Consider the following 22,803-nt stretch of genomic DNA (forward strand, 5'->3'; position numbering starts at 1 on the left):
TTTTATAAATTCACGTTATTCCGCAAACAATGTCATTCACTTTATGCTCAATCACCATGTGAACCTTGACAAATATCTCTATCCATCTCTCACTATCACACACACCTTTTGTACCTAGGACAAGAAGGATCTTGAAAAAAAGTATCTCTATAACTTGGAAAAGAAAGAATATTGTTCCTTCCAGAAAACTCTATAAAATCACACCGCCCCCATAACAACCACCATCTTCTCTCAAGCAACTCATTCATCGATCCTCTTCATCTTCATTTACGCTTCATCCGGTAATGGTTACAGTTCCAGATCAAGTACTTCAGGTGCGGTCAGGTCTGATTCGATGTACAGCGGTTAGGTTTAGGCCGTTGAGGTAATCTGATTTATTTTTATTTAACAACCACCATCTGAATCTGAAATGGGTAGGGGAAAGGTGACGTTGAAGAGGATCGAGAATAAGATCAACCGGCAGGTGACTTTCTCTAAAAGAAGATCAGGATTGCTGGATTGCTGAAGAAAGCTCATGAAATTTCTGTCCTTTGTGATGCCCCTCATCATCTTCTCTACTAAAGGCAAGCTCTGCGAGTTTTCGACTAATTCTTCGTATGTCTCTATCCTCAGTTTTTGATGATTTTGCTTCAAATTTTATGATAACTTTGAATTACTATAACATTTAAGTTTATAATACCATAATTGAAGTGATGATCATCATGATCATATGGGTACATGCACCTTCGGAAATTTAAAAAAGGGCCTCAGATTTTTACTTGGTTCGATCTTTTTGCACCTTCAAGTATTTGAAAAAAAGAGACCCTAAATTTTTACTTCGTTTACTGATCAAGACGATCTAAAAAGAGCCTCGGATTTTTCCTTCATTTTGTCTCCCAAAATAATAACAAATATTAGGCCAACTTTGAATTCTTATAGCATACAAGTTTTAATCTTACAAATCATACCAAAATTAAAGTGGGTAAGTCAGATCTTTAATTTGTTTCTTACCTGATGTTATGATCATGATTTTTATGATCATGATTTTGTTGGTTAAATTCAAATAATACAGATAATCAAACAGCTAAAATTAGCAATATCTGAAGCTTGTCCTTTGCTACTGAATTATGGCATATTACCTTATAAACTTAAAGCACAAAGTCGGTGCCATTACATCACTCATACGTCATTACTAACTGATCTCTCTAAGCTTCCACTGTCTACCAACATCTTTAAATTGCTTCTTTCACTTTTTTTCTCAGATGAGAACATTTGGAAGTCTTTAGTGCAACATTCAGAAGATTAGAACTCAAAGGAAATCAGCAAATCATCAAATTTCGCAGCAAATCATCAGATTTCGCAGCAATGGGTTTCACGATTTTGGCTCTAGGATTCAAATCGTCTACAGGGCTTTCAAGTTGTAGGCTACCAGGACCTTTAATTTGCTGTTCAGGTGAGTTTTTCTTAGCACATTTTTTCCTTTTAATTGACGGTCTAGGGTTTCTTAACTTGAATGAACTTGATGCATGTATGGTGGCTTTGTTTTGAGTATATATTTGTTACTTGCTGAAGGCATTGGCTTTAAGAAATATTGCTGGGATGTTATAAATGTCAGTAAACTAAACTATGGTATGGATAAATTTCCTTTGTTTACAAATTTTGGTGGGATGTCTCCACATTTATAATGTAGATAAATTTGCCTTTTTACTCAATTAAGTGCTATTGTTTGAAGTATTGTGTAACCTCTATAATATCAAATATCTAAAATGCATATATATATATATACATTTTTATGTGTTATCCTTGAGAAACTTCAAGATTATACCTATTAAATGTAGAGCTCAAAAATCTTTGTAAAGGGTAACAGGTCAGGACGGGTCGGGTCATTTTAAAAGATGGTCGCTTTGGTTCTGGTCAAAATGGGGTTTGGCAGATCTGGGTACGGGTCAAAACAGACTGTTTTAACAAATGATCAATAAACGAATCCAATAAGCGATGTAGAATAATTTCGTTTGGTTAGGTTTCAAAAAAGGACCCGAGTAAAATAAATAAAATAAAAGCCGTTTTACCGAAAATTTAAAGTGAAATGTGTCATGGACATTTCAATTGTGCTATGTGAATGTGGGTTTAGGCTTATTTTGACGTTTCGTTTTGAAAAATTCTTACACATGCTGCATATGTTTGTGAATGTGCTTGGTGTTTATTTGAAATACATACAGCAATAAAAAAAAGAAAGAAACCCTTTTATGGTTAAACTTAAGTTCATTAACTAAATGTAGAACTCAAAAATCTTTGTAAGGGGTAACAGGTCAGCATGGGTCGGGTCGTTTTATAAGATGTTCGCTTTGGTTCGGGTCAAAATGGGGTTTGACAGATTTGGGTACGGGTCAAAACAGGTTATTTTAAGAAATGATCAATAAATGAAACGAATAAGCGATGTAAAATAACTTCGTTTGGTTAGTTTTCAAAACAGGACCCGACTAAAATAAATAAAATAAAAGCCGTTAACCGAAAATTTTAAGTGAAATGTGTGGTGGACATTTCAATTGTGCTATGTGAATTTGGGTTTAGGCTTATGTTCCTAGCCCCGACTCGGCCCGAACAACGACCGAGCCGAAAATTTTAACATTTCGTTTTGAAAAATTCTTACACCGAAAATTTTAACGTTCCACCACAGCCAATGCATGTGTGCTGTGTTTTGTGCATATGTTTGTGAATGTACTAATTGGTGTTTATTTGAAATATATACAACATTAAAAATCGATAGAAACCCTTTTATGGTTAAACTTAAGTTCATTCACGTGTAAATGCTGTACAAGCTAATAATTTGGTGAGCAAAAGTCTAATTTAAGTTTCATCAAAGTAAATAAGCATTTAATTTGAAAAAAATTCCAACAGTTTGAATACTTTTCCAATATACCTTGAATAAACTTGGGTCCACCGGCGGACTACGTATGTATGTCGTATTATACTCATGTTTGGTGAGAATCCAGTAGCCTTGACTTACTACTGGCGTATGAAGATGCCGGAAACACTTGGTTCTTACTCGATATCGCTTTCTACTCAAACAACCTCTTCCAAAAAGACGTCTTTAGCGGTATCGGGTGGATCCCGCCCGCGAATACAATGAGTGCCATTGGTGAAGTCTACCGAGTGGCGAAAGCCCAAACCCTTATCGCGATATTCAGTACCGTTCCCGGTTACTGGGATTCTTTTTCATGACCGTATTCATGTTCGCCCTCGCCATTCCTTACCACCACTGGACCAAAAACGAGAACCGTATTGGCTTCGTAGTCATGTACGCCTTAATATTCTTTTCCGCCAACTTCAGCCCTAACTTCACCACTTTCGTGCTTCCAGCCGAAATCTTCCCTGCAAGACTCCGTTCCACCTGCCACGGTATCTCTGCTGCAGCCGGAAAAGCTGGCGCCATTGTCGGGGGCCTACGGGTTCCTCTACGCTTCTCAAAGCACAGACCCGAAAAAGACCGACGACGCTGGTTATCCTACCGGTATCGGAATCACACTACTAGAAAACTTGGCAATTGCCACCATAATTTGCCACAGAAAAAATATGGTTGCAAAATTAGCAACCGTTTTCTCACCGAAATCTTATTGGTAGCAAATTCTATGACTCGGTCACAAAATGATAGCAAATTTTGCGATCGTTTATTTTCGGTGGCAATAAGGTGATAAATATATGTAAATTATAAAGTTTGGTGGAAGTTGCGACCACTTTGAGTCCACTTGGTTTTCGGTGGCCTTAGCGGTAGCAATAATGCAATATTAATTAAAGTGTAAGCGGGAAATAATGATTTTTTCAGCGCCTCTGTTTGATTTTTCCCCAAAATTAATGGGACTCAGTCATTCAATCGCTCCAAAACCTAATCTCCCTCAATTGAACCATCTACATCCTCTACTCCAGCATCACTGCCAACGATCTGGTGATTCAAGCGCCTCAATTTCTCGAAACCCTAACCATCCTCAATCGCTCCAAAACCCTAATCGCCCCCAAATGTAGCAGCCATTTCACTTAAACAACATCATCATCATTTGATTATGGTGATTTTAGACTTGGAATTGTGACATTGCTATGGAGGTGATCTAAGGTGAGTAAAACCCATAATTATCTTGTTCTCCATGTACAAGCACCAAAGTATGTACAATTAGACAGTTCACCCTCATTTTAGAATGTTCATAGTTGAGAATTTTTCTTCATCGTTCATATGTTCAAGTTTAAGGGTGTGATTTTGCTCATCATTCTCACATTTGCATCATTTATATTCTAAATGAACATTAATTTCATCTTTTTAGCTAGTTGTTATTGTGTACCAGTCAACCAGTCAAGAACGATTTCATGAGTTTGCTTAACCAGGCTTAGTCAGGTATCTACTTGTCTTACGGTCTGACCCACTTGAGCCTGTCACTAGTTTGAACGTTGAAGATATTTTGAACCTATTGTTCTTCCAGTAATATCCATCACTGAAGTAAGGTGTAATGTTAGTTAACCTAATTAGTTAACCAGTTCATGTTACATCGCTACTAAGCTAGTTTCTGTGTCTATTGTTATATGTTACATGCATATTTGTAATTTAACTAGCCTTTCTTTTATTTTCAGGGATATAAAGGAGATAAGGAGAATTTGGATAGATGTGAACAGGTGCACACCATTTTTCCCTTATATCATTGACCATCCAAACTCAATCATATAGATCTATTTTAGATTTCTAGTAATAGTTTTTTTTTTTTTTATAAAAATGATGAAAGGTTCCGCGTTGAGAAGCTAAACTCAAGGTTTTCTCTTATAAGTTACAGTTTAGTACACAGGTCAGAAGATATAATTACATGGATGTTTATATTTATATTAAGTATTATATTTAAATTTTGTGTTCTCTTTTGGAATTTAGGTTTTCACATCTTAGTAAGAGCCTATGCTATGTGTTTTTGTCAGTAGAACAGAACAGGCAAGTTATATTTTTACTCTAATCTTGAAGTTAATCATATCAGTGATGATTTAATTGTTTGTTACTGAAGTCATGTATATCAGGATCAAATACCCCCTTTTTCAACCAAGGTTGCCATCTGTTATATTGAATCTTTTTTAGGTGCTCATATTTCATATATTTTTTTTTTTTGCAAATATAAGCCCAGAGCTTGTTGCTGCAGACAAGTATATAAAGGTTAGTTAATTTGTGGTTGTGAAATGAAGTAGTTATTTTCTTTATATTTGTCATTTTGCTGGTTGGAATTAAGAAGATTTATACGGTAGACCTGGCAAACGGGTCGGGTTGGGTCGGGTCATGGGTCAAAACGGGTGATGGTATTAAAAGGTATTATAAGTTCTCTTAAACTCTACATGGCTTTTGTATCAAGAGAAGTAGCTACATGGAGAATCTAAGCTAACAAATTAGTCTTTTTCTTTGATTTCTAGCTCCTAAATTCATTGTTCTGTGAAACTTATGTGATGGTGTGTATTTTGCGTTTTTTCAGGCTTGGTTCAGTGATGTGTATGGGAGCAATGGTGGGTGCCTATATTCTTACACTATTTTCGCCTTTTCGGTATAAACTTCCGCTAGTCGTTATAAACTTTTGACTGATTTGCTTCGTCATGTTTGACCGATTATTAAACTTTTTTTTGCAGATAAAATATAGTAAAAGGGTAAGTGGTTTGATACTTGTTTCCCCTATATGCAGAGCAGCTTCTTGGAATGAACGGTTTTACAATAAGGTTAGTTCTTTCATATTTTTTTGTTTTCAGCATAGTTATCACTTTTTTGAGCATTTAGAAAATGTTGAAACAAATCTATGATTTTGTAAACATATTCTTGATCTGGTTATGAACGGTCACAATAATCTAACCAAAGTTTTTATTCATAGTTGATGTCGAAATTGCTTCAATATTGCGGTATGTGTGACATGTTAAAGGAGTTATTGATTCACAGATACTTCAGTAAGGTATATATTATTCCAACTTCTTACCTTTATAATACTTCCCCATACTCTAATGGACCTACCTAATTCACTATATAATTTTGATCACAAAATTTCTATGGGTTAAATCAGGCGGTCTGTGGTAGTCTAAAAGTCCCAGAATCAGAAATCGTTCGAGCATGCAGGAAGGTTAGTTGCGAATTTGCGATATAAAGTTTTTAGTTTATAATTGCCGGTCCCAAGCCCGGATAAAGGAGGAGGGTTTTGTTACTAAATATGTTGAAAACGATAATTTTGCAAAAGGGCCACCACTTCGTAGTTCGATTAGGGCTTCCGAAAACGTAGGAACGACACTGCTTAGGAACCAGAGCAAGTTCAATTTATTTTTTACTATTTCAAAATGTTATTAATATATAAAGAATTTCCCACTCCAAATACTTATGAATTGTCATATATGCAAACTTACATTAACTGTGAATTAACTTAAACCTGCGCCAGAAGCGCCTGTAATAATACTAGTTTCGTTAATTATGACTTTTTGATTTTATTCAGTGGTTGTTTGTTGTTTTGTAGATTGAAAAGTTGAAATTGGTTATCAAGGAGTTCTTTAAGGAAAAGGATGAAGAAAAAGAAAGATTAAATGGAATTAATGTTGGGTTCTTTGTTGTAAATGAAAAAGATAAAGGTGGATAAAGATACCATGCTCAATAGGATGTCATAAGTTGAAACGATCACGGTTCGAAAATATGCTATAAACACTTGGTTTTGAGTGTTTTGATGTTTATTGTATTAGGATGGTTTTGAAACAGAGATGTTCTATATACATTTTTCGGTTTTGTAGTTTTATTGAGTGTTTTATATAATTGTAATTTTATTGAAATGTACTTTTAATAAAAAATAGGGAAAATGAGAAATTTGTATGATGTGTTTGAAAACAATCAATGCAAGTGGTTGCTAAATGGTAGCATATGTTTAATGATACGGGCTAAATAGTTGCAACTAATTTTCAATGAAAGCGGTGGCTAAATGGTGACAATATGGGTGGCTAAATGGTACCAAAATGGTGGCAAAAATTCAATGAAAGAGGTGGCTAAATGGTGACAATATGGGTGGCTAAATGGTAGCGAAATGGTGGCAAAAAATTCGTAACAACGCGGTAGCAAAAAGACCTGGTAGTGTAGTGAACAAGTAGCGGTCGCAAATAATTTTGACGGTTTTTGTGGTGGCAAAAATTTGGTAGCAAAATATAAAAGTGGTGGCTATTTGGTGGCAATAGAGCAATTGACACGGGTGTTTTTGCCACCGCATATTCGGTTCCAAAATGGTGGCAACAAGGCAAATGTGACTGTTTTGCAACCATAAGTGCGGTGGCAAAAGCTCTATTTTCTAGTAGTGTCAGGTACACCCTCATCATTTTCGCTGTGGTCAATGCATTAGGATTGTTATTTACGTTTTTGGTTCCCAAACCTACCGGCAAATCGCTCCAACAAATGTCGGTTGAGAACGAAGAGGATATCGAGCCTACCTCAAACACAACTAACCGAACTGTTCCTGTTTGATGTACTAAAATTACTTCATATTACTCTTCTGAATGTTTATGTCACCAATTATCACCTAATGTACATGCGCCGCACCGCGCCGCATCGCGCGCGGGCACAATCCCTAGTTTTTCTAAAAATGGAAACAGATTCATGCACCTGATTTCATGTTAGATTACAGTTGTTATCTTACTGTAATTTATTTTTATTTTATATGTTTCTAAAAATGGAAACAGATTCATGCACGTGATTTCATACCGTTTTAGGGTTTATGATATTTTAAGAATAAATTAAGTGTTAAGACGAGGGACCCACAAGGAAAGGAACCAATGTGAGAACCAAAACACATACCCTAGGTCAAGTCATACTTGGTATCTCATCATTCTTTCTGTGTTGCTTTTCAATTTTTGTTAGAAAAGATAATGTTTTTAAAGGTTATTTCTATGGTCATTATGAATACAGTTTCTTCTGACAGAACTTTACTAGTGCTAGCTATCTTTTTAGATTTAACTCTTTATAAATATATAAGAGAGTTTGCAGCAAAAGCCATAGAAATCTTTATAGATGGAAATAAAAAGAGTACAAATCCGTTTTAATTTTTAATGAAATATATAACTATACAATTGAAAAATGGCTCCACGGAAGTTAATATGCTTTTGGAACTTTGAGCATGTTGGTTACAGGCCCCACTCCACACACACTCACAACTCACTTAAACTCTCACCATATGTGAATGTGAAATTGATATGCTGAACGTGAAAGGAAAGCTTGCAGTATTTGATAAAACAAAAAGGGTTACTCCTTTATTTAATAAACAAAAGGCTTTATATATAGCCATACAATATGTGAACGTGGGAATTAAAAATATTAAAATCCTAAACTATATCCTAAAGAACAGGTAATAGGGATGACCCACTCTTCAACTTAACATGCAGCTTTATAACGTGCACTTCCAAGGAATTCGGTCAAACTTGTTACCAAGTCTAATTCACTCATGCACAACATGCCACTATCCATTGACCTGTACCCGTTAAACCGTACTTGACCCGTATCCGACCCGATCAAGATTAATCCCAACATTCACCCCCTTAATCTTGATCCGGTTCTTTCTACTTGCTTCGTTGTTGCTTGCGGTCATTCTTTCTTTTCTTAACCATTATCGCTACTTTCTTTCTTGATTCGAATCCGTTCCTACTTGCTTACTTTGAATCATATTTCTTGCTGACTTGCTATTCGAACCACAAAGGTTCGATCTTGCTCTTGCTATACGAACCGCTAAGGTTCGATTTTTTCTTTCTTTCAGTTGTCGATTTTCTCCTTTCTTTTTGATCGACGCCCATTCTTTCATCTTTCTTTATATCTCTACATACACAATACACAAGTCACATTGTTCTCAGTTAAATATAAAGCTACTGATTCGTGAGTTATAGTGAGAGAAAGAGAGATCTGGTACCAACAGAGCAAACATATGTTCAACCTGACTACTAGTACTAGGGTACTCCTCGATCAGGACTGCTATATCGACTTATTGTAAAGTTGATGATGTTAATATCCATTGGTACTATTTTTAACTATGAGAACCGAAAACTAGACCCACACGTTACATATAGTGTTGTTTTCGATATATAAGTTCATGTGACGTCTTTTTGGTTAGGTCTATTTTAGCCCTCTATCAAGATTTCATGCAGTTGATAGAAGGGTTGTCGTTTTTAGGTGTTTTTATAGGGTGAGATTTGATTTCTAATATGTTGGATTTTTTATGGTGTTACTTTATTTTTTTTCTTAACCCTTTGTAATTTCTAGTTTCTCACTTTTAAACAAACTCTTTTTGCAGTTAAAGAAATAGCCATTTACGACCTCAATTTTGATATATTTATCGTGATTTCAAATCAATAACCAAAACCTTTTAACTTCAAGATCAATTTTGGATTTTTTGACACAAACCCATGTGCATACCGGTGGCTAGATACTCGAGAGCCGTGTATCTGTACGTCCCCATGACTCTAGTCGAGACATGGCTCTTATCACTGATCGGTCCATCCTTGGCTAGCCCGAAATTTAATAGCTTTGCGTTGTAGTCCTACATGTTCATACGTAAGGGTAAAAACGTCATTATATACCTGCTTAAAGAAACATTAAATTAGATATTGGAAGGATTATTAAGAGTTGTGGCACCCACCACCAGCATCCTCTATAAATACTTCAAGGAGGATGCATTCAAATGTAGCAAAGGCATTTGACCAGCTTATGTATTATTATTGTTATATTAAACAATCGAATGAGTTAAATATAATTTATTTTTTTTTTTATTTTTTTACCGTGAAGAAGTTTATCGATTTAAAAAGGTTTCAGTCTTCGATTTAAAAAGGTATAAGTCTCAACTTCTGTTTTGACCATACATTGAAGTTTAATTATATTCGTATTTTGCGTACTAAAGATCGACATTCTTACTAGGTTTTAACGACTGGAAATGGCATCGATGACCACCCAATTTGCCACATCGAGAAAGATGAGCATATATGATCCGTTCAACAATATCGGCATGTGCGACAACACGTTTAGACATGTTATTAGCCCCACTGATGCGTCATCGAGCTCTCGAGTCGACACACGGCTAGGGGTGTAAACGAGCCGAGCCGAGCCCGAGCCCGAGCCCGAGCCCGACTAGGCTCGAGCTCGGCTCGTTATATTTTTATGAAGCTCGACCTCGAGCTCGGCTCGGTTCGAGCCTACTTCTCTGAGCTCGAGCTCGGCTCGGTTCGAGCCTACTTCTCTGAGCTCGAGCTCGGCTCGCGAGTAAAACCCAAAGCTCGAGCTCGGCTCAACTCGGCTCGAGCTATTTCGAGAACAACCTCAAATGAGCTAAAAGCTCAGCTCGAGCTCGTTTCAACAGCGATTAAGCGAGCCAAAGCTCGGCTCGAGCTTGGCTCACCAATGTTATCATCATCATTATTATATTATATATATAAAAAACTAAAATTTTATTTAGGCTCGTTTGGGCTCGCGAGCCTAAACGAGTTTTGTATTTCAGGCTCGAGCTCGGGCTCGATAACTAAACGAGCTCTATTTCAGGCTCGGCTCGTTAAGGCTCGACTCGTTCGAGCTTTTAACCGAGCCGATCACGAGTAGCTCTCGAGCCTTTGGGCTTGTTTACACCCCTACATACGGCTAGCTAACAAGGTATAGGGTGTATCTTAACATGATAGCTTGTATAATAATGAAAGATGTAGCTCCATAGTTGTATGTGAACAGATCTCTTCCATAACATATGTGTGTTTATTTGAGAACAATAAATATTTAGACAGCTTAAACATATTACCGTGTGATAATATTTATGGTTCTTAATACCACAAATAAATTGCTTAGAGATTAAAAGACATCTTTAATAAAGCAAGACCAACATGGGTTTGTAACTTTGTAATGTGGATAGGAACATCCTATCTTACTTTTCTTGTAAATATGAATCTTGTTCTCTAATATATAGTTTTTCAACTTGTCACACTGAATACATCTATCAAGAATCGGCCGGACCTTCATTGGAAGACGAAGCAGCGAAAACCATGTCTGATAAGGTGATACATTCCTTCTTTAATTGCTTATGTTTTTCTTATATACATAAATGTGTATTAATGCTATATTTTTGCTTATCTACCTATAGTTGCAAAGAGGATTAGCATAAAACAGAGAAGCTGCACGTAAAAGTCGCTTAAGAAAAAAAGTAAATGTTTTATTTATATCTTCCATCACAATTAACTAATATGACTATCTCGACTTTCTACGGTTAATTCTTTTTCGTTGATGTTCTTTTTAGGCATATGTTCAACAACTAGAAACATGTCTTTTGAAGTTGGTGCAATTGGAGCAGGAACTTGAAAGATCTCGACACCAGGGTGTGTGTGGCGGTTTACTTAATACAAGCAATGGTATATCATCTAGTAACATCAACTTAGGTATGTAACATGTTACATAATATAAAGTTATGTACAACTTTTATCAATGCATGTAAAAAATTATTAATATGGACAACTTATATGTAGGTATCGTTGCGTTTGAGATCATGTATGATTTGTGGGTTTTTGAACAAAGAAAGAGGGACAACGAACTTAAGACTATGTTGCAAAATCAAGTAAGCGAACCAGATCTTCATATATCTGTGGACAGTAGCTTGAACCACTACTATGAGCTTTTCCAAATGAAAGCCAACGCTATGAAGGCTGACGTGTTCTATTTTATGTATGGAATGTGGAGAACGCCTATCGAAAGGCTCTTTCAATGGCTTGGATGACCACGACCATCAGAACTCATATGTGTAAGATGTGGCTGCTTACTTATTTTGATCGTATATTAAGAGTTCACATTTGCCCTAAATGATGGTATATATGTTTAAACATACTCTTATGTATCTTATTGTGATATGGAAAACATTAAAGAAAAACATAATTGCTAAGTTGAGATACAAACAGATATCTACCATAACATAAAGGAACATACATTTCATTTCTTATAAAACAAAATATATATGAATAGAAATAAATTAGGGTTAAGCAAGTTAGAATAAAACTTGTCTTTTATTTCTCTCTCTCTCTCTCTATATATATATATATATATATATATATATATATATATATATATATATATATAGTTTTTTAAGAAATAAAATTTATGATCTTGTATGTTATGGTAGATATCTTTTTGTATCTCTACTTAGCATTATGTTTTCTTCAATGTTCTACACATCACAATAACATACACAAGGGTATGTTTAAACATACATATCATATAGGGAAAATGTGAACTCTTAATATACGATCAAAATGAGTAAGTAGCCCCATCTTACACATATGAGTTCTGACGGTCGTGGTCCTCCAAGCCATTGAAAGAGCCTTTCGATAGGCGTTCTCCACATTCCACACATAAAATAGAACACGTCAGTCTTCATAGCGTTGGCTTTCATTTGGAAAAGCTCATAGTAGTGGTTCAAGCTACTGTCCACGGATATACGAAGATCTGGTTCGCTTACTTGATTTTGCAACATAATCTTAAGTTCATTGTCCCTCTTTTGTTGTTCAAAAACCCACAAATCATACATTATCTCAAACGCAACGATACCTACATATAAGTTGTCCATATTAATAATTTTTTACATGCATTGATAAAAGTTGTACATAACTTTATATTATGTAACATGTTACATACCTGAGTTGATGTTACTAGATGATATACCATTGCTTGTATTAAGTAAACCGCCACACACACCCTGTTGTCGAGATCTCTCAAGTTCATGCTCCAATTGCACTAACTTCAAAAACGACATGTTTCTAGTTGTTGAACATATGCCTAAAAAGAACATCAACGAAAAAGAATTAACCGTAGAGAATCGAGACAGTCATATTAGTTAATTGTGATGGAAGATAAAAATAAAACATTTACTTTTTTCTGAAGCGACTTTTACGTGCAGCTTCTCTGTTTGGTGGTAATCTTCTTTGCAACTATAGGTAGATTAAGCAAATACACACAAAAATATGGCATTAATACACATTTATGTATACAAGATAAACATAAGCAAACAAAGGAATGTATCACCTTATCAGACATGGTTTTCGCTGCTTCGTCTTCTAATGAAGGTGCGGCCGATTCCTGATAGATATATTCAGTGCCACAAGTTGAAAAACTATATGTTAGAGAACAAGATTCATATTTACAAGAAAAGTAAGATATGATGTTCCTATCCACATTACAAAGTTACAAACCCATGTTGGTCTTGCTTTATTAAAGATGCCTTTTAATCTTTAAGCAATTTATTTGTTGTATTAAGAACCATAAATATGCAAATATTATATCACACGGTAATATGTTTAAGTTGTCTAAATATTTATTGTTCTCAAGTAAACACACATATATTATGGAAGATACAACTATGGAGTTACCTCTTTTATTATACAAGCTATAATGTTATTTAAATATATGAAATCGCAACTATCTTTGAATAAGTTTGTTTTGATTTTGAATAAAGTTGTTGATCTTAGTCCGAGTCATAGGGTGGTAGCCGTTATTTACTTTTCTATTTAAAGGGTCTGCTGGTCATCTCTTTTGGATGCGAGTTATTTTGATTATTCGCATATAAAAGAGATGACTATCGGACCCTGTATATAGAAAAGTAAATAACATCTACCACCCTATGACTCGGACTAGCTAAAAACTTTATTAAAAACAAAACAAACTTATTCAAAGATGGTTACGATTTCAATCAACTGATCACGTGCATGGATATGAATCTCACGCCAACACACACCATGCATGAAAAGTTCTAGAGCAAGATAGCCTTTGCTTCAATCAACTTACGCTTTAAAGTGCCATCAATATGTTGGGAAATAACTTCTTTAGTAGAACCCAGATATTTACCACCTACAAACACGGTTGGAAACGCAGTATTAGAACCTAACCTCCGTAGGGAAACACTACAAGAAATAACCACTTTTAGCGGCGACACCATTAGCGGCGACAGGCCAAATATCGCCGCTATTGGTCGATCCGCATCCCGGAGTCTGAAACCAAACCCCAGCCGTTGATCCTTATCCTGATCTAACGGTTGGGGATTTAAAGGGCATTAGCGGCGACAAGACAATAGGCATTAGCGGCGACAGTTGTCTCCGCTAAAAGTCAATCCGTGTGAAGCTTGAAAAGAGCTGATCTCTGCCCTTGATGAGAGTATGATCCAACGGTTTAGGTTCCTTCCTGCTTTCTCTTCCTTCAACAAAAACACTCACCCACAAACACAAACACAAACACAATCACCAACTCCATCATCTTCACAACAACAACAACCTGTTACCACCACCACCGGATCACCACCACCGTGAAGCAACCACCGCCATCTTCACAACCAGAGCATCGCCGGACCATTACCGGAGCATCGTCGGAGCACCTGCATCTTCACCGGAGAATCACCTGCATCGCCACCGTCAACCACCACCGTAAATGACCGTCTTCTTCGTCACCGGAGCACCTTCTCCGTCAAGCTCCGACTTGTTTTTTAGTTTTATGTAGAAAATGTGTAATGTAATTTTATGTAAAAGGATTTGTTTGAGTTTATGGATGTATATATAAGATTTGAATGATAACACGGCGAGGAATTTGTGTTTATGCTTTGTTTGAGTTTATGATACATGAGATTTGAATGAAAAATTTGTGTAAAATGTTTTGTTGTTTGAGTTTATGAAGATTTGCAGGTCTCGGGCGAGCTTTCCGGCAATTCTCCGGTAAAAACATTAGCGGCGACGCTGACCTTTAGCGACGACAGGAGGCCAATAGCGTCCGACCAATACCGGCGACCATTTACCGGCGACGTGTCGCCGCTAAAGGTCAATACCGGCGACAATTTTAACCAATACCGGCGACAGCTGTCGCCGCTAAAGGTGGTCCATTCTTGTAGTGAAAACTCTAGATCAACATCATTGTCAACCTCATAAACTGCAGGACTTGCACCAAAATAATAGAAGAGAGCCTTGATACTATGGCACATAATGCATGTGCTTTTTGTGAAGACAACGACATCGCTCTGGGAAGCTAAAGCATTCACCATATCTATTTACTTACTTGATTAAATCTCAATGCTTGAATTTTAACTTGCTGAACTATGAAGTTATGGGAAGGATGAATAATATGAAGTTATGCTCAATCTTAAATAAGCAACACTAAAGGGAATATATATATGTATATATATAATTAATTAATTGCATGGGAATACTTAATTGCATGGGAAGGATGAAAAATATGCAGTTAGGCAAAGGAAATATAATTATATAATTAATTGCATGGGAAGGATGAAAAAGATATGTTCATTTCTGATATTTTTTATTTGGATAAAAGTGGTTGTAATTATAATTTACTTAAAGGGGATGAGATGTGTTATAAACAGGGTTGACGTGTATGCTATATCTTCTTATTCTTGAAGTAGATGGAGCATATATTTTTCATCCTTCCCATGCAATTAATTATTCACATGCAATTAATTATATAACTATATTCCCTTTGGTGTTTCCTATTTAAGATTGAGCATTATTTCATATTTTTCATCCTTTCCATAACTTCATAGTTCAGGAAGTTAAAATTCAAGCATTGAGATTTAATTAAGCAAATGGATAGGGTGAATGATTTAGCTTTCAAGAGTGTTGCCGTTATCTTCACCAAAAGCACATGCTTTATGTGCCATAGTATCAAGGCTCTCTTCTATGATTTTGGTGCAAGTCATGCAGTTTATGAAGTTGACCATGATGTCGATCTAGAGTGTGCCCTATGGAGTTTGGGTTCTAATATTGCGTTTCCAGCCGTGTTTGTAGGTGGTAAATATCTGGGTTCTACTAAAGAAGTTATTTCCTTACAGATTGATGACATTTTAAAGCGAAAGCTGATTGAAGCAAAGGCTATCTGGCTCTAGCACTTGTCATGCATGGTGTGTATTGGTATGTGATTCATATCCATGCACGTGATCTGATGATTGAAATCACAACTATCTTTGAATTAGTTTGTTTTGTTTTTGAATAAAGTTGTTGAGCTTAGTCCGAGTCATAGGGTGGTTGTCGTTATTTACTTTTTTATTTAAAAGGTCTGCTAGTCATCTCTTTTGCATGTGAGTTATTTTGATTATTCAATAAGAGTGAAAGTTCTCTGAGATCCTGTTGTGTTTCTTTATTCGCTACTTTATTTTTGTGATCAGTGTGCTTACTAGATTTAATATATTTTTTTAAAATACTAAAAATCTCAAGTCTAAGAGCTGCTCTTTTATGTCAGCCTTGTTGACTTTGTTGTACCAGAGTCAAACTTTAAATGAGTTTCTCACGTTTTCGCTATAAATGTGTCTTGTGCTTTCAACGATTTATAAGTGCATGTTTGGTTAGTCGGAATACAAAAAAACTTGATAAATCGAATGGTGGCGGAAAAATGATAGATTGAAGGTAAACATATGGATATCAACTTAGAATCATGGCAAAAGTATTCAGAATGTAACTAAAATTTGTGTTGGGTCTGGTTGGTACAATGAATTAGCTTAATTTTCTTGAAATAATAATTGGTTTGTAAATTATGTTGGGTCGCCTGGTTAACACACACAAACACACACTAGAACCCAAACTGGTTTGACTCTATTTGTTCATGTTGATTTGTGGATATTGTGAGGCGAAGAAACTGACTTGGGGAAAATGTTATATGTTAAATTACCTTAGTCGTCAAAAGGGTAGAAACACCAAAGAACTGTGAAATAAAAGCTTCAGTCAAGCGATTTATGGGTAGTTTGGATTGAAAGGTATAGTAAGTTAGTGCTATTTTTTGTCTTTCTTTTTTATTGATATCCATTTAATAATAGTTTTTGTAATGCTCTTGTTTCTTAGCTTATGGAAAGAGATTGAAGGTAACTTATGGTTTTGAGGTCGTTGGTATAAGAAGTGGCATTCTAAGGTATTCTTGGCTATTCATTATCTCAGCCTTTTATTTTACTCTACTTTATGCGTATGAAATTCACTATGGTGATGCTCATGCAACTGACATTTGGCTCTAATTTGGTCTTACATGTTGTGATTTGCAGAAAAGTCAACATTTAGCTATGTTTTTATGTGATGAGCTAATATCTTGGTCATGGAGAAGATCTCTTGGAATGCATTAAACTTATAATTGCGACCTCAAGCTTGAATAAAATTGGAAGGTTGTTAAGGTAATAGAAAACTATATCAAATTTACAACTATGTAGACTATTTTTAGTAGTTATCAAATTTAAAATTATGTATGTAGACTATTTTTAGTAGTTATCAAATTTAAAATTATGTAAAGTAACTATTATCCTCTCTGTGCTTATTTAATTTTTTTGTATTTTTTTTTTCTAAAGTTTAAAAACGCACACTTTTGACAGTAATGACCAAGTTCGCCATTATCATCTTCAACATTTATTTTTGACTTGATTTTTATTTTTAGTTTTTTAAACTAAATTTGTATTATTGTGTTGGGATCCTCAAGGAATTTCAAACAATATTATGTCATTTATTCTGCATGTTGATGGAGAGTGTGAGACATGGATGTTTAAGTGCTTATCTTACATGTTTTGTTTAGTTTTAAGTAATTATATGCATTGAATAAGTTAACTACGAGAAATTGTGGCTGTGTGCAGGTTAAATTGCTTAATTCGGGGAAGTTAACTGGGTTAGAGATGAAGTGGAGCGTCCAACGTTGATAAATGCAGCAAAAGGTGATGTTCGAGATGTGTTTCGGATCATAAACCATCTTTAATGTGAAAGATATAAAAGCTTGACTTGGGACGACAATATCAAGAAATTTTTCGGCAGACTTTGAGATGGGGGTTTGATTATTAGACTAGACTGTATGGAGCCCCGTCGCCGCCCCAAACTCCCCACCCCCCATGCCCGTCGCCGCCCCAAGCCCGACAACATCGGCTCCCACCAGCCGAACTCGACGCTCCCACCTCCTCTCTCCTTCTCTCACATATGCCTATACATACATACATACATATATATATACAAAGAGGTTCATCCCCCACCCCCTTAGGTCCATCACCCTCAAGCCCTTCCTACGTAGCGGCCCATCCTCTTAAGGATAGGGCTCTCCATACCCTCTATTCTTATATCTAGATTATTGATTTCATTCCACAAGAAGCATCACATACACGTGAATTGGAGGGGGCAATATTACTAACATCATAATTGGCATCATATACACATGTAGCCATAGTGGGGTGTTATTTTAATAAGCAAAATCAATTATATCAATTTTCTTGGGAAGACATCGAGATGCATACATAAAAGAGGATTTATTTTTATTGGACCAAAAAGAAAGTGAATCTCATCATCAGACTGGAAGGTATGGGGGCCGGCTGATGCCCGGCTAGGCCCGGCGCCGGACCCCCACACCGCCCCCCCTGGGGCTCGGCCCAGCACAAGCGGCGACCCACAGTCGGGCCGCCGTGCCTCTCTCCTTCTTCCTTCTCTCACATATACCTATACATATATACATATATATACACAAAGGGGTTCATCCCCCACCCCCTAGGTCCATCCTCTCCAAGCCACTCCTACGTGGCGCCTACGTGGCGGCTCATCCCCTCCAAGCCCATCCAAACCATACCTTCTAGTCTCACAAGAGGGAAGGAGCAGCCATATTCACGTGGGTTTCTAGTCAATAACATCATCATTGGCGGCTTGAGGTTAAGGGTTGGAAGGCACTTTGGTGGCTTTGGTTGTTTGATATCCCTCTGAAGGAGAGATTTCCTGCTCTCTTTCGTCTTGAGGTGGTGAAGACGTGCAGTGTCAAAGATCGGCTAGACGAAGGAGGTTTGTGGTTATGGAAGAATGAGCCAGACTCGGATGCGGAGAGGGCTGAATTGCAAGAACTTGGGGCTGCTGTGGCTTCGGTTTCTTTGTCTTTCGCCCCTGATAGGTGGTCATGGTTGGGTAGTGGCTCCAATGATTTTTCGGTTGCGGCTGTGAAAAAACATTTGGTTTCGCGGCGCGACTTTAGTAATCGGTTTATCATGGAAAAATGCAACTGGGTCCCAAAGAAGTGCAGCTTGTTCGCTTGGCGAGCAGAGATGAATCGGGTGCCTACGGTTGAAGCCCTCGGTAAAAGGGGAGTGGTGATTATCGATGATATGTGTAACTTTTGCAACGAAGGCCTTGACTCGGTTGCCCATATTTTCACTGCGTGCCCTTTAGCTTTGGGAGTGTGGGAGAAAATTAGTTTTTGGTGCAGGATCCAAAACTTTTTCGTTTTTTCGTTCAGAGATTTATTAGAGATTCACAATTTGGGGAGCAAAGGGAAGTCGGAGAGGGAAGCTATTTACGGCATTATCATCACAGCGTGTTGGGTCCTGTGGAAGGCTAGAAACAACTTGAGGTTTAATCGGATAAGGGATAATGCGGAAGAGATCTTTAGTGAGATAAGGTTTGTTAGCTTTTTCTGGTTCAAACATAGAGCTAGGAAAGGTATTTTAGATTGGAAGGATTGGTGTAAATTTGTAAACATATAGTCGTTGTTTGGTTCCGGCCCGGTCTTCGGGTTCGGTGTTGTTAATGAAGTATACTTTTCAAAAAAAAAAAAAAAAATCATATCACGATTTTTTGGAGCAACCTTCATTAATTTTTGGGGGGCTCACATAACTAAAAAAAAAAAACATCATCAATTAACACATGTGGGGGTGTGTGTTTGAAAGAGGCATTTTATGGATTTAATTATGAATGCAAACAATCAAATGTCAACAACAGATTTTTTTTTTAAAGGTGTAGATCGATTGGAAACCTAATACTGACTGCGCTTCAACCCTTTTTATCGGAAGCACAGCCACCCGGGTTCGAATGAGGGGGAGTGCAGTGCAGAAGTCTTCCTCACACCTCGTGGAAACTTAATCCCGACTGCCAGGCTCGAACCCGTGACCCCGGTAAGGAACCCCACCAAGGTGGGTAAACCTTGTCGACCCCCGACCCTTGCCCCGGGAGGCGGGCGGCCGCGGCCTACTCAGAGATGGTGGTATCGGTGTTTATCATTAATTTGGCAGCGGAAATTTCATCAGGACCGTAGTTATGAAATATTTTATCAGAGTAAAACACCACATTCTTATAATAATAAATATATTGGGATAAACCCAAGTTTCCATTACAAACATGTTTCTAGGGTTAAGCCCTAATTTATTGAAATAAAATTTCTTCTTTATTTAGATAACTTTTATAGCCACTTTTCCAAGCCTTCAGTGCTGTCCAGCTGGTTTCTATTTGGCTTTCACATTTTGTTACCTGAAACGCGTTTAAAAACATTTTATTAGCAAGAAATACTGGCGAGTGAATCCCAGTTTAATCAAAACATGTTTTATCATTTTACAGCATCGAGGGCAATCCAACAATTACATTTGTTTCCATCTACTTTAATTACCACCCACGATACTGTCAATTCTGACTGGTGGTAATGTTACTACTCATAGTGTAGTAACAAGTTTTGTATACAAAACCCCAACATACTGACGATAATTGTAGAATACAAATACTCAATCACTATTAAATATAAATTAAAACAATTGAGGTTTTGTAAAAACACTTTGTGAAAATAGGAATTACTCACATTGCTATTTTAGGTCTTTCCCTGTGACTTCCTGGTTATAATCTAATAAATTAAACAATGCACACGCGTTTGTATAATAACCCAAATTTACATTAGTTATACCCTCCCCGAGACAGAACTCCAACGACTGAGTCAGGCAGAGCCTCGACATGCGTTACGGAGCACTAGATCAATCGGGCAGCGTATCTAATACGTAACCGGGGGTTAAAATACTTACAACGAGACAGACCTTCGCTAATTAGGGAGTATTATACCCGATACTACTTCTGATTTTCAGAAATTTAGAGAGAGTTTTGAAAGTTGAACGATTTGTGAACTAAGCCGATCTCCTCTATATATAGGGTTGTCCAGGGAGTCCCTGGCGCCCCGCGAAAGAAGCCACAAGGGGCTTTCGCACCCCGCGAGCTAGGTCGGGTAGGGCCTATGGTTGATCAGTCATCGGTGTAGGTTCGACGAATGGTAGGACACGTGGCAGCATGGGGTGCGGCCTGGTGTCCAGGCTGTCGCGCCCCGCGACGGAGTAATTGGAGTCTGTCGTGCCCCGTGACAGACTTAAAATATTGTTTTTATTATATTTTATTTATATAAAGGTATTTCGGGTACACTTCTCGTATATGGGGTGTATTTTAGGACGTATAGAGGTGTTCTAAATATTTTAGGAGAGTTGTTATATCCTCCCCACCTTGTTTTAGACCTCGTCCTCGAGGTCTACTAGAACAGGTGTGGATATTTCTTCTGCATCTGTGATTCAAGCTCCCAAGTGCACTCTGGTCCTCTTTTGGAATCCCATTTCACTTTGACTAGAACTAGTCGCTTGTGTTTGAGATTCTTAATCTTCCTGTCTTCAATCTGTAGTGGCTTCTCTACAAACTTATGCTTCTCATTTACCTCTATGTCCTTAAAAGGTACCACTAATGATTCATCTGCTAAACACTTTTTGAGATTACATACATGAAACACATCATGTATTCCTGCCATTTCCTCTGGCAGTTGGAGCTGATAAGCTACGGGTTCTATTCTTCTAATAATCTCAAAAGGTCCAACATACCCGGGGCTTAGCTTTCCCCTCTTGATGAATCTGACTACTCATTTCCATGGAGAAACTTTTAATAACATTTTATCTCCTATTTGGAATTCCAATGGCTTCCGGCTGTTATCAGCATAACTCTTTTGACGATCGCGTGCTGCTCTTAGTCTATCCTTGACTTGAATAATTTTGTGTGTTGTTTCTTGTACTATCTCTGGTCCAGACAGTTGCTTTTCTCCAATTTCTGCCCAACAGACTGGGGTTCGGCACTTTCGTCCATAAAGTGCTTCGAATGGTGCGGCGTTAATGCTGGTATGATAGCTGTTATTATAGGAAAATTCTATTAATGGTAGATGATCGTCCCAATTTCCTCCGAAGTCAATTACACAAGCTCTAAGCATATCTTGCATTGTCTGAATTGTCCTTTCACTTTGCCCATCCGTTTGGGGATTATAAGCTATGCTTAGATTTAACTTGGTTCCCATTGCTTTTTGGAAACTAGTCCAAAAATGAGAAGTAAAACGGCTATATCTATCAGACACAATAGATAAAGGAATTCCATGCAATGAAACTATTTCATTAACATATAACTTGGCTAGCTGTTCCATACTGAAAGTTTCCTTCATTGGTAGGAATTGAGCAGACTTGGTTAATCTATCTACAATCACCCAGATTGTATCATTACCCTTCCGTGTCTTGGGTAATTTGGTAACAAAATCCATTATTATCAATTCCCATTTCCATGTTGGCATTTCTAACTGCTGCAATAAACCTGATGTTCAACTTTAACTTGTGAACGACATTTGGTAACATAAGCTACTACATCCTTTTTCATTCATATCCACCAGAAATTCTTTCTTAAGTCTTGATACATTTTATCACTTCCAAGATGTATCGTATACTTAGACTTATGGGCTTCCTCTAAAATTCGGTGGTGTAGGTTTCCTCGTTTGGGTATCCAAATTCTTTCCTTATGGAATCTCCATATTCCATCTGTTCCTTGTTCTAATTCCTTAATCATTCCTTTTTAATTTTTCAGTATCATCCTTGATTACTGATTTCTGTACTTCTCTAATCTGTCCATTTAAATCTATCTGCAGATTTAATTTAAGAGAACGTATTCTTTTTGGCTTTTCATGATACTTTCGACTTAAAGCATCGGCTACTACATTAGCCTTTCCTGCATGATATTGGATATTACAATCATAATCACTAAGAA

At 37.0% G+C, this 22,803-nt stretch overlaps 3 protein-coding genes and 1 pseudogene across 3 annotated transcripts; 3 read left to right on the plus strand and 1 right to left on the minus strand.

The window, feature by feature from the left end:
* Positions 1-4,064: 4,064 nt before the first annotated feature.
* On the plus strand, positions 4,065-6,789 carry LOC110933557 (pollen-specific protein SF21-like; the record flags this gene model as incomplete). Its single annotated transcript, XM_035989330.1, has 10 exons — positions 4,065-4,087; positions 4,579-4,638; positions 4,746-4,805; positions 4,886-4,942; positions 5,125-5,158; positions 5,469-5,537; positions 5,620-5,706; positions 5,856-5,933; positions 6,042-6,098; positions 6,483-6,789. Coding segments are annotated over 10 exons (645 nt in total), but the record flags the coding sequence as incomplete, so codon positions are not given.
* Positions 6,790-9,917: 3,128 nt separating this feature from the next.
* On the plus strand, positions 9,918-11,795 carry LOC110933558 (annotated as a pseudogene).
* A 450-nt stretch (positions 11,796-12,245) lies between these two features.
* Positions 12,246-15,029, minus strand: LOC110933559 (TGACG-sequence-specific DNA-binding protein TGA-1A). Its single transcript, XM_022176775.1, has 5 exons — positions 14,733-15,029; positions 13,031-13,084; positions 12,900-12,936; positions 12,644-12,784; positions 12,246-12,556 (listed from the first exon to the last, which is right to left on the minus strand). The coding sequence occupies exons 1-5, from the start codon at positions 15,027-15,029 to the stop codon at positions 12,246-12,248; spliced, it is 840 nt and encodes a 279-aa protein (XP_022032467.1).
* Positions 15,030-15,584: 555 nt separating this feature from the next.
* Positions 15,585-15,884, plus strand: LOC110934761 (glutaredoxin-C11). The gene has a single exon (XM_022177576.2). The coding sequence runs from the start codon at positions 15,585-15,587 to the stop codon at positions 15,882-15,884; it is 300 nt and encodes a 99-aa protein (XP_022033268.1).
* Positions 15,885-22,803: the final 6,919 nt, after the last annotated feature.

The sequence above is a fragment of the Helianthus annuus genome, chromosome 4, assembly GCF_002127325.2.
Source record: "Helianthus annuus cultivar XRQ/B chromosome 4, HanXRQr2.0-SUNRISE, whole genome shotgun sequence".
NCBI lineage: Eukaryota > Viridiplantae > Streptophyta > Magnoliopsida > Asterales > Asteraceae > Helianthus > Helianthus annuus.